The sequence below is a fragment of the Phoca vitulina genome, unplaced genomic scaffold (genome assembly GCF_004348235.1).
Source record: "Phoca vitulina isolate PV1807 unplaced genomic scaffold, GSC_HSeal_1.0 scaffold3, whole genome shotgun sequence".
Taxonomy (NCBI): domain Eukaryota; kingdom Metazoa; phylum Chordata; class Mammalia; order Carnivora; family Phocidae; genus Phoca; species Phoca vitulina.
Window position 1 is genome coordinate 53,291,447 of NW_022589706.1, and position 12,536 is coordinate 53,303,982.

The 12,536-nt window shown below is 36.7% G+C and overlaps 1 protein-coding gene across 1 annotated transcript in view; it reads left to right on the plus strand.

Moving 5' to 3' along the window:
• Nucleotides 1-8,242: 8,242 nt before the first annotated feature.
• Nucleotides 8,243-12,536, plus strand: part of AFM (afamin) — a 36,288-nt gene continuing 31,994 nt past the window's right edge. The window contains exons 1-2 of the mRNA XM_032399619.1: nt 8,243-8,454; nt 12,220-12,268. Of these exons, the coding sequence (XP_032255510.1) occupies nt 8,367-8,454; nt 12,220-12,268 (137 nt within the window). The 5' untranslated portion in view covers nt 8,243-8,366. The remainder of the gene's footprint in view (nt 8,455-12,219; nt 12,269-12,536) is intronic.

A 12,536-nucleotide genomic window follows, 5' to 3' on the forward strand; every position in this document is an offset into this window, starting at 1 on the left:
GGAAAGGATGTTGTATTTTGTCAAATGCTTTTTCTGTGTTAATTGAGAGGACCATATGGTTCTTCTCTCTCCTCTTATTAATGTGTTCTATCACATTGATTGATTTGCGAATGTTGAACCACCCTTGCATCCTGGGGATAAATCCCACTTGGTCGTGGTGGATGATCCTTTTAATGTATTGTTGGATCCTATTAGCTAGGATTTTGTTGAGAATTTTGGAATCCATATTCATCAGGGATATCCATCTGAAATTCTCCTTTTTGATGGGGTCTTTGCTTGGTTTGGAGGTTAAGGTAATGCTGGCCGCATAGAATGAGTTTGGAAGTTTTCCTTCTGTTTCTATTTTCTGAAACATCTTCAGGAGAATAAGTATTATTTCTTCTTTGAATGTTTGGTAGAATTCCCCAGGGAATTCATCAGGCCCTGGACTCTGTTTTTTGGGAGGTTTTTGATCACTGCTTCAAATCTCCTTACTGGTTATTGGTCTATTCAGGTTGTCAATTTCTTCCTGTTTCAGTCTTGGCAGTTTATAGGTTTCCAGGAAGGCATCCATTTCTTCCAGGTTGCTTAATTTATTGGCATGTTGGTAATAATTTCTAATAGTTGTTTCTATTTCCTTGATGTTAGTCGTAATCTCTCCCCTTTCATTCATAATTTTATTAATTTGGGTCCTTTCTCTTTTCTTTTGGATAAGTTTGGCCTGTGGTTTATCAGTCTTATTAAAATTCTTTCAAAGAACCAGCTTCTAGTTTCGTTGATCTGATCTACTGTGTTTCTGCTTTCTAATTCATTGATCTCTGCTCTAATCTTAATTATATCTCTTCTAATGTGTGGCTTAGGCATCGTTTGTTGCTTTTTCTCTAGTTCTTTAAGGTGTAAAGTTAATTGGTGAATTCGGGATTTTTCTATTTTTTTTGAGTGAGGCTTGGATGGTTATGTATTTCCCCCTTAGGACCGCCTTTGCAGTATCCCATAGGTTTTGGACCGATGTGTTTTCATTCTCATTGGTTTCCATAAATTGTTTAAGTTCTTCTTTGATTTCCTGGTTGACCCAAACATTCTTGAGCAGAGTGGTCTTTAGCTTCCATGTGTTTGAATTTCTTCCAAATTTTTTCTTGTGATTGAGTTCCAGTTTTAAAGCATTATGATCTGAGAATATGCAGGGAATAATCTCAATCTTTTGGTATCGGTTGAGACCTGATTTGTGACCCAGTATGTGGTCTATTCTGGAGAAAGTTCCATGTGCGCTTGAGAAGAATGAATATTCTGGTGTTTTAGGGTGGAATGTTCTGTATATATCTATGAGGTCCATCTGGGCCAGTGTGTCATTCAAAGCTCTTGTTTCTTTGTTGATTTTCTGCTTAGATGATCTGTCTATTGCTGAGAGTGGAGTATTGAGGTCTCCTAGAATTAATGTATTGTTATCAATATGACTTTTTATTTTGGTTAACAGTTGGCTTATGCAGATGGCTGCTCCTGTGTTGGGGGAGTAGATATTTACAACTGTTAGATCTTCTTGTTGGATAGACCCTTTAAGAATGATATAGTGTCCTTCTGTGTCTCTAACTACAGTCTTTAGTTTAAAATCTAATTTGTCTGATATAAGAATTGTTACTCCAGCTTTCTTTTGAGGTCCGCTGGCATGGAAGATGGATCTCCACCCCTTCACTTTCAGTCTGGATGTATCTTTAGGTTCAAAATGAGTCTCTTGTAGGCAGCATATGGATGGGTCCTGTCTTTTTATCCAATCTGCAACCCTGTGCCATTTTATGGGAGCATTTAAGCCGTTTACATTGAGAGTGATTATTGAAAGATGTGAATTTATTGTCATCATGTTGCCCTTGAAGTCCTTGTTTCTATAGATTGTCTCTGTAAATTTCTGTTGTATATCACTCTTGGGGTCTTTCTCCTTTTATAGAACCTCCCTTAATATTTCTTGCAGGGCCAGCTTAGTGGTCACATATTCTTTCAGTTTCTGCCAGTCTTGGAAGCTCTGCATCTCTCCATCCATTCCAAATGACAGCCTTGCCAGATAAAATATTCTTGGCTGCATGTTCTTCTCGGTTAGTACCCTGAATATGTCTTGCCAACCCTTTCTGGTTTGCCAGGTCTCTGTGGATAGGTCTGATGTTATTCTGATGTTCCTCCCTCTGTACGTAAGGAATCTCTTCCCCCCAACTGCCCTTAAGATGGTCTCCTTGGTTCTAAGATTTGCGAGTTTTACTATTACATGCCAGGGTGTTGGCCTGTTTTCCTTGATCTTGGGAGGGGTCCTCTCCTCTCTAAGACACGAATGTTTGTTTTATTCCTCAGATTAGGGAAGTTCTCAGCTTCAATTTGCTCAAATATATCTTCTAGTCCTCTCTCTCTCTCCACCCCCTCAGGGATCCCAATAATTCTGACATTGGAACGTTTCATGGTATCACTTATTTCTCTGATTCTGTTTTCATGGACTTTGAGTTGTTTCTCCCTGGCCTTCTCTTTATCCTTCTTTTCTATCAGTTTGTCTTCTAGATCACTAATTCATTCTTCTGCCTCACTTACCCTAGCTGTTAGATTATCTAGATTAGATTGGATCTCATTGATAGCATTTTTAAGTTCTGCCGGTTCAGTTTTCATTTCTGCCCTTAGAGACTCTATGTTGCCATTAATCAATTTCTCCATTCTAGCTATTGTCTTCACAACTGTTACCCCGAATTCCATCTCTGACATCTTGGTTATATCTGTATCCATTTGTAAATCTGTGGCAGAGGTCACAGTCTCTGAGTCTTTCCTATTTTGGGGGTTCCTCCTCCTAGTCATTCCGTTGAGGGGTGGTTGAGGGAATGTACAGATTCCAAATTATTGACCACAACCCAAGGAAGATGCACCTGTTTTATAGGGACCTTAGGGTTGTCGGCCTCTTGTTCTCCCAGCCTGTCTTCTGGGGGAGAGGCCTGCCATGCTGTTACTCAGGCAACCCTGTTTGGGCAGAGTTGCCCTGCCCCCTGTGGTGGGGGATGGGCTCAGTGAAAACCGGTTTTGGGGTGCTTTTGTTCTCTGGTGCCTTACCCTGGCGGCTTTCCACATCTCTTCCAAAAGTCAGAGCAGAAGAGATCATTTCCAACCCTCTGCCTCAGAGCAGAGAGATCACAGTCTATTCTTCAGTGAGGTCTCCAGGCCACACTACCTCCGTTTCTGTCTGTGCTGCTATAAATTTCAGCGTCCTGGGTTGTGAGCCCCTCAGCAGCACTCCCAGTCCTTGCCTCCAGGTCGGGGCACATCTCTGCCCTTTCTGCTTCTAAAACCGCTAGCCACCCCCAGTTCACACACTCGGCCCACTGCTCCGGGTTTTAGTCCAAGGGGCTGCCCTAACATCCTTTCCCCACTGCTACCGGTCTGCTAGTCTGTGCCCTGTCCCCAGAGCAGGAGGCTTGTGCTCACCAGGGGTGCAGGATCCCCATGGCTCCCTCCCCCTTCCGTTTATTTTTGGATATCTGCCCATGGAATCACAGCTCCCCGCTTCATACCTTGAAGCCAACCGCCTCCGATATTCTGTTTTTAGAGATCCAAATATATCTTCTTACCTCTCAGGCTGATTTTGTGGGTGTTCAGAGTGGTCTGGTAGATACCCAGCTCAGTTCCGGGGGACTGGTTGAAATAGGGTCCCCTATTCCTCCGCCATCTTTTCCTCTTTTGCTAGGTCCATCTTCTAATGGTCACACCAGGAAGAAGGAGAAACATAGGTCTAAGAAATTAATATAAAAACATGAGAAACCACTGAGGAAGTTAAAGTCCCTTAAGATCTGGTGTGTGTAGCAGTCTAGGGTAGCTGGCTTCAAAGACAGTGGATAGGTGATGGGGGGAGGGGTGGATTTTATTTATTTATTTATTTCTCACATTTTTATTTACATTCCAGTTAGTTAACATACAGTATAATATTAGTTTCAGGTGTAGAATTTAGTGACTGAAAACTTCCATACAACACCTGGTACTCATCACAACAAGTGCCCTCCTTAGTCCCCATCACCTATTTCACCCCTCCCCCACCTACTTCCCGTCTGGTGACCATCAGTTTGTTCTCTAGAGTTAAGACTCTGTTTCTCCCCACCCCCCCCATGTTCATTTGTTTTGTTTCTTAAATTCCACATATGAGGGAAACCATATGGTATTTGTCTTTCTCTGACTTACTTATTTCACTTAGCATTATACTCTTTAGCTCTATCCATGTCATTGCAGATGGCAAGATTTCATTCTTTTTTATGGCTGAGTAATATTTCATTATATACATACTATATATATATATATCCATTGTGTGTGTATGTGTGTGTGTGCATGTGTGTACAGCTTTTTCCATTCATCAGTCGATGGACATTTGGGCTCTTTCCATAATTGGCTATTGTTGATATTGCTGCTATAAACGTTGGGGTGTATGTACCCCTTTGAATCAGTATTTTGTATCCTTTAGGTAAATGCCCAGTAGTGCAATTGCTGGGTCATGGTGTAGCTCTATTTTTAACTTTTTGAGGAACTTCCATATTGTTTTCCAGAGTGGCTGCACCAGTTTGCATTCCCACCAACAGTGTAAGAAGGTTTGGGGAGGGGATAGATTTTAACTTGTGCTCTTGTCTGTATGCTAAATTGCAAAGGAGACTGTCACTTGTCCCATTGCCATAAATCAGAAGCAGTAGCCCAGATTGCCTGGTGTCCACAGCATAATATCAGGATAGGACTAAACTGTTGGGATGACAAATTATTAAAACTGGTGGATATAGACCAGCCTGAATTAGCTCTTCCAACTCTTCCCTGCCACTCCCCAGTTCCCCAGCACTGGTGGATTTCCGTGTAATGAATTTGTCTTCTCCCTGTGATGCTGCTTTCAAAGAGTTAAGAGAGATTCCAGAGAATTGCTTGATAGTATGGAATTAAATTGATAAAGAGTAATAGTAAGATCTCTGGAAATCCCCAAATGCTCATGAACTAAATAATACACTTCTAAAGAACTCATGAATCAAAGGGAAAATAAAAAGGGCATTTAAAAATATTTTGAACTGAATGAAAATAAGCAACATATCAGAATTTGTGGGATGCCAGTAAAACAGTGCTTAAAGGAAATTTATAGCACATATATTAGAAAAAAAGGAAGATCTCAAACTGTGAACCCAGCTTCCACCTTCAGAAACTAAAAAAAAAAAGAGCAAATTAAAACAGAGTAAGTTGAAAGTTGAAGAAAGGAAATAATAAAGATCAAAAGAGAAATCAACAAAATAGAAAACACACACAAAAAAACAGATAAAGATAAATGAAACCTCATGCTGGTTCTTTGAGAAGATCAATAATATTGATAAACTTCTCACCAGATTTACCAAGGGAAACAAAAGAGAAGAGATAAATTACCAATATCAGGAATGAGAGAGGAGACATCACCTTAGAAGTTAAAATGATAAGGGGCTAGTTTGAAAAATATTTTGCCAATAAATTCGACAACTTAGAGGAAATGGGCAAATGCCATTAACTACCAAACTAACAAAGCTCAGTCAAGAAAAACTAGATAATCTGCTTATTGCTCTATCTATTAAAGCAATGGAAATGTAGTTAAGGTCATTCCCACAAAGAAAACTTCAGGCTTCACTGGTGAATTTTACTAAACATTTCAGGAAGAAATATTACTAATTCTACACACTTCCAGAAAATTAAGAAAAGAGAATATTTTCCAATTCAGTCCATGAGGCCAGCATTACCCTGATACCCTTTTTCTGTCATATGAGGATACCAGCAGAAGTCAGCAGTCTGCAGCCTGCCAGAGGCTCTCGCCAGAACCCCACCCCACTGGTGCCGTGTTGCAGACCCCAGCCTCCAGAACTCTGAGAAATAAAATTCCGTTGTTTATAAGCCACCCAGTTTATGATATTTCATTATAATAGTCCGAACTGACTTAGACATTCCTTCTACCCTAGTCTCCCTTTTCCTCTTTCTCATACAGATAACAGCTTTTCTTAATTCTTAGTTTAATCATTCTGTTCTTTATTTTTAATATCTAAGCAAGTATGTATATAAATATATTCCTATGGCACCATTCTATCTTTATTACACGAGACATTGCATATTCCTTATATTGTTCTCTACCTTGCCTTTTTCACTTAAAAACATAATCTTGGTGATCACTCCATATGATGCATAAGGTTTTTTCTTCAGTGTTTTAAAAAAATTTCATAGAATTTCTTTGTGTGTATATGCTATAGTTCATTAACTGACCTTCTATTGATGGGCATTTGAATTATTTCCAATCTTTTGCAATTACAAATAATGCCATGATGAATAACCTAGTGCTTCAGTCATTTAGACATATTGGCAGTGTATTTTTAGGATAGGTACCTACTAGAAAATTTGTTGGCTCAGGGGATAAATGCACATATTTTTAGATACCACCAAATTCTCCTCCATAGATCTTTGCCACCATTTTGCATTCCCACCAGCAATGGATGACAGGAACTACTTCCCTACAGTTTTATCCTCACAGAATGTTGCCAAATTTTTGGATTTTTGCCAACCATATAGGTAAGACATGCTGCTGTGGTGTTGTTTAGATGTGCATTTCTCTTATTAGGAGAAATTTTTTTATGTTTAGAACCCATTAGTTTTTTTTTCTTCTTGTGTACTATTTGCTTAGATCATTTTACTATTTTTCTATCAGATTGTTGGTCTTTTCTTGCCTCCTCAAATTTCCAGAGCTCTTTGTATGATATAGATCACAGCTATCTTTTGTTGTTTTTTTCCCTCTGTTTTTGACTTTGCCTACAGTATTTTTCCATGTAAAGTCTTTAAATTTCTTTTTATGTATTTGAACTTATTATTGTTTCTGGATTTTGCATCATAGGTAGAAAAAATGTTCCCACTTCACTTGCGTTTCTTCTAATACTTTTACGTTTGCTTGTTTTTCCTTTTTATGTCTGGATGTCTGATCTATTTGGACTTATCCTAGTTGTATAGATAGCTATTTGAAACTGTTGTATCTTTCTCTCTCTTGATTGCCCGTAACATACTCTGCCTTCTCTTTCTGTCTCTCTCTCTCTCCAGTTTCTCTCTCTCTCTCCCTTTCTTTTGGTTTCCTTTGGTTCCTATTTGGTAATGTGTTCACATTACCATTTTCTACACATAATGTAAACAATTTTAGATTCTACTCTTTTTCCAAATATTATGTAGCAAATATTTCTGCTGTTATTAATATTCTTTATATTCATTAGTTATAAAGACCAATAGTAACCCACAGAGTGACTATACCACAGTTTAGTGTACAGTATGGTGTTACGAACTGTGATACTTTGATTCTAACTACATTTATTAGTTGGCATTCTTCCGTAGAGAAGAGCTTTTCCTTTCCCTACTTTTGTTTTAATTTTGATTGGGTATAGATCCAAAAACTCTTTTTCAAAAACATAATGGGTTATAATGCATTCCTGTCATTATTTATGATGTCAAATTATCCCATTGGCTTTTACTTTTTTTGCATATGACCCCATCAATTTTTGAGCACTTCCTTAGTTTCTGGCACCATGTTCTCAGCTCATCTTCTATTTTTCATGTCCCATATCTGGAATTATTCATTTCTCTAAGAAGCTCGGGATCCTTATAGTAGAGAAGAGTGTTTAGAACCCAAAATGTGGGCACGAAATATGCTCCTTACTACTTGGTTGCTATTGTTTTCAGGCCCTTTTACTGGGCATAACTAAAAAAATAGACTTCCTGTTTATCATGTAGTTCCAAATATTTCCATGTTTAGGATCATGTTCTTAGTGTAGATTTCCAGAATTTGAGTGATTGGCTCGAATAATATGAATATTTTCAAGATTATTGATCCTTAATATAAACTGGTTTTCCAAAAGCTTTGATTATATGAGACTTGTCTTACTATATGTTTTCCAGAATTGGACATCTTAATTATTTTCTTTTTTCTAATTCTGTCAGGTATAAAAAAATTATACTTTTTAAAACTTAACTTCCTTTGATTTCTAATGAAACTTAGCATCTTTCTAGTTGTGCTTCCTCTTTGGTGAATTATTTATTCTAGTCCCTTTTTCTTTAACATTTGCAATGTTTTAAGATTTTTTTTTTTCGGTTGTCTATTTGATTAGGTATTGTGCATACTTAACCTGTGGACTTTTTTTCTAACCCAATAGATTTTTCCAGTAAAACACAGAGATAATTTTTTTCCTAGTTAATAATTAACAAAAAAATCTGCAGTGTGATCAAATAAAAATCAAACGTGAGGTATATGAGAAATAGGTTAAACAGGTTACTTTTTTACTAATAGTGTCAAAGAATAATATAAAAACTTGATCTTCCTCAGTTACATTACTTTCTTTTGTGAATGTGATTTCTAAAAAAAAATGAAACAGTTAAAACTTACAGGTTTTGTTATTTTCCTGTTCTTTGTGCCTGAATCCCTAACCCTGCCCACACAGCCTCAAGATGTAGGTAAGCAATTTACTTGTATATTAGCTAAGGAATGACTAGGTTGGGATAATTTCTTATTTTTTAACCTTGTTTTATTTCCATTTAATTTTTCACTCCCCTCCCCCCATGAGGAGGGGAGTGAATATATATATATACTGGTCACATATCTTGAACTAACCTTCCCAGATTTTGTATTTTCATGGTCATGTTACCCAATCTATAGACAGAGATAGTAGTTATCACACCCAGCAAATGGTCACCAGCTTTATAGCAGTATAGAAAGTGTTGCTGGGATATATAATTTGGATTTAAAAATACTAGTATTTCTTGCAAGTGTATATAGTGTATGGTAACAGTGAAACATGAGATGTGAGTTGGGATTTTTCTTTAACCTATGGTTGTTCAACGTATCTCCCAACTAGGTGGTAAACACCTTTAGGGTACGCAGGACGCTGCTTCTTCCAACTGCACAGTTTATAAATATTCTCAGGTTTGTACATTCTCATTAATCTGGCCAAGGCAGTGTCAGCCTGGGGGGAAAGGGTGACATATATTTTTTCTTCCCAAAGGGGGAATATTTTGAACTTCATTTGTTTAGAGGAGGTGTCTTTTTGTAATCCCTCTGGCATGGATGAAGGACTTTTTAGTAACTTGCACAAAGTTCCATAAGCATTGCAGTGGCTTTGGAGATGTGGACTGTATCTGACTTAATTTCATACTCCCCACAGTGCCTGCTAGTTTAGTCTAGTGAGACCAGTAACAGGGCTTGAAGAATGGGCATTTTTGAGTTCTTCTACTTTGCCCCTTGTAATGACTTCTTCAAAAATCCTGTTGATTTTTGTCTCTTCAATATATTTTGCATTTGTGCTTTCCTTTACATTTCCATTACCCCTAACAAAATTCATGTCTTGCTGATTTCTCAATAGAACAATTACAAATGTCACCTAATGGGCCTCTTGCTTTTTTTCTATCCATCCATTCATTCACCCACCCATCTATTCGGCAAATAGTTCTTGTCACTTTCTCTTTGTCAGGCACTGTGTCTATTTCTAATTCCCTGCATATTAGATATACCACTACCTGGCTGATATTTCTTAGCATATAGAAATAATCATATTAGGTGATACCTCATCGTGCTTTTGATTTGTGTTTCCCTGATGATTAATGATTAATGATGTCTGTTGGGCCATTTGTATGTCTTCTTTGGAAAAATGTCTATTCAGATTCTCTGCCCATTTTTTTACTTGGATTGCTTGGGGGTATTTTGGTATTGAGTTGTATAAGCTCTGTATAGATTTTGGATATTAGCTCCTTACTGAATATATCATTTGTAAATATCTTCTCCTATTCAGTAGGTTGTCTTCTAATCTTGTTGATGGTTTACTTCTCTGTGTAAAGCTTTTTATTTTGACATAGTCTCAATAGTTTATTTTTGCTTTTGCTTCCCTTGCCTTCAGAGACACAGCTAGAAAAATGTTGCTAAGCCTGATGTCAAAGAGATTACTGCCTATGTTTTCTTCTAGGGAATTTATAGTTTCACATTTAGGTCTTTAATCCATTTGAGTTTATTTTTGTGTATGGTGTTAGAAAGTGGTCCAGTTTCATTTTTTTGCATGTAGCTGTCCAGTTATCCCAACACCATTTATTGAAGAGACTGTCGTTTCCCTATTGTATATTCTTGTCTTATTTGTACATATTATATGTGACCATATAAACGTGGGTTTATTTTTGGGCTTTTGATTCTGTTCCATTGATCTATATGTCTATTTTTGTGCCAGTACCATACTATTTTGATTACCACAGCTTTGTAGTATATCTTGAAATCTGGGATTGTGACACGTCCAGTTGTTCTTCTTTCTCAAGATTGCTTTGGCTATTCAGGGTCTTTTGTGGTTGCATATAAATTAGACAAGAAATAATAAGTGTTGGTGAGGATGTGGAGAAACATGAACACTCATACATTATCGGTGGGAATGTAAATTGGTGCAGCCACTGTGGAAAACAGTATGGAGGTTCCTCGAAAAATTAAAAATACCATATGATCCAGTAATGCCACTACTGGATATTTAACCAAAGAAAATGAAAACACGAATTTGAAGAGATATATGTACCCTATGTTTATTGCAGCATTATTTGCAATAGCCAAAATATAAAAGCAACCCAAGTGTCCATTAATAGATGAATGGATAAAGAAGATGTGGTGTATATATATACAATGGAGTATTACTCAGCCATAAAAAACAATGAGCTCTTGCCATTTGTGACAACATGGATGGACCTTGAGAATATTATGCTAAGTGAAATTAGTCAGACTGAGAAAGACAAATACCATATGATTTCGCTTTAATGTAGAATCTAAAATACAAAACAAACAAACAAAATACCCAGACTCTTAAATACAGAGAACAAAGTTGCTAAAGGGAAGGTGGGTGAAGGAATAGGTGAAATAAATACATGGGATTAAGAGGTACAAACTTCCAGTCATAAAATAAATAAATAAGTCATGGAGATGAAAAGCACAGCGTAGGAATATAATCAATAATATGGTAATAATGTTGTATGGGTAACTGATAGTGACTATATTTATTGTGGTGAGCACTGAGTAATATATAGAATTGTCAGATCAATAAGTTGTATACCTGAAACTAATATAACACTGTCTGTTAATTATATTTCAATTAAAAAAAGAAATAATCATATTACTATTCTATATAAACATTTTCAATGGCTCTTCGTAGCTTCTAATTGAAGCCCAAACTCCTAGGCTTAAATGCAAGACACCCAAAATATGGATCCAAGTCCTTTCTATCCTAGTTTCCATTTTTCTTTATGACTCACTCTTTCATGAAAGTGGATTAATCGACTTTCTCCAAATACATCCCAAGATTTCTTACTTTTGTAATTTCCCTCACATTATTCCCTCCACACAGAGAGATGAGCCTCTTTATTTCTCTGCTAGCTGAAATCTTGTATGTTTTTTCAGATTCAACTCATACGCCACTCTTGCTATAATCCTTTTCTGGTTTCTCACCCAAGGATCATAAAGCATTCCTATCATAAACTTACCTATATTATTTTAGAATGTCATGTACATTCTAAATTGGATTATAGTCATGTTCATAAGTCACTTGCACTATGAGAGTACTTAGAAACCTGAGGTCCAGGGGAGATGTCTTAATTATCACTGATTGCCTCATATTGTCCAGCACAATACCTTGCGAAAGTAAGGACTCCATGAAAGTAGTCTATGTGGACAAATATAAATGTGCTCTGATTAACATATGCTCCTTGGGAGAGAATCAGTGATTTTAGACTAGTCCAGATATCATCTAAATATCTGTGTCTGGCTAGCATTATAAACTATACTGACTACTGGCACACTATGGCATCTCGTGTTGGGCCCTGTAGTAGCAATACATCACGTATCAGTTAATCTTCATATTTCTTTCCTAGTCATACATGATAAATACTTAGCATGAAAATGGTGCTTGGATTTGACATTTGTGGCTGGGGAGACATCAATGGCAAATCTGAAGTCTGGTCAGTTTGAAACTAATTCAAGTCAATTCAACTTAATGAATATCTCTTGAGTACATAGTAAGCTGTGATTAAGTTCTCAAATTTGGTTCATATGACTTTTCTCCTTCTTGTTAAGTATGCCAAATTACTTTCTACAGTGAGTTTTCTATTTTATACTTTGTAAATGTAGATGTCATGTATGGTTATTTGGTGGGAAAATGTTAAAATACCAGGATACATAATAACCTATATATCTTTGCTTTTCAGATGATGTCAGTATCACCCAGAAATTTATAGAGGAGAATGTTGGATACATGTGAGTTTCTCTAAACTATTTTTTATGATGATGGTGTTTATATGATCTTATCTGATATATTCCAGAAATGTTAATGCTTCTCAAAAGTAATTCAATTAAATAGAAGCTGTATTTAAAAAGTAAATACAGTATTACTCATAAAATTCAGATAAGGCAATTGAATTGTCAAGAAATTGTAAAATTTATGGCCCTCACACTTCGATAATTTCCTGAGACTAATCAGTAAGTGAATGTTTCTATGAGTTTTTGTTGGACAGAAGTGGAAATT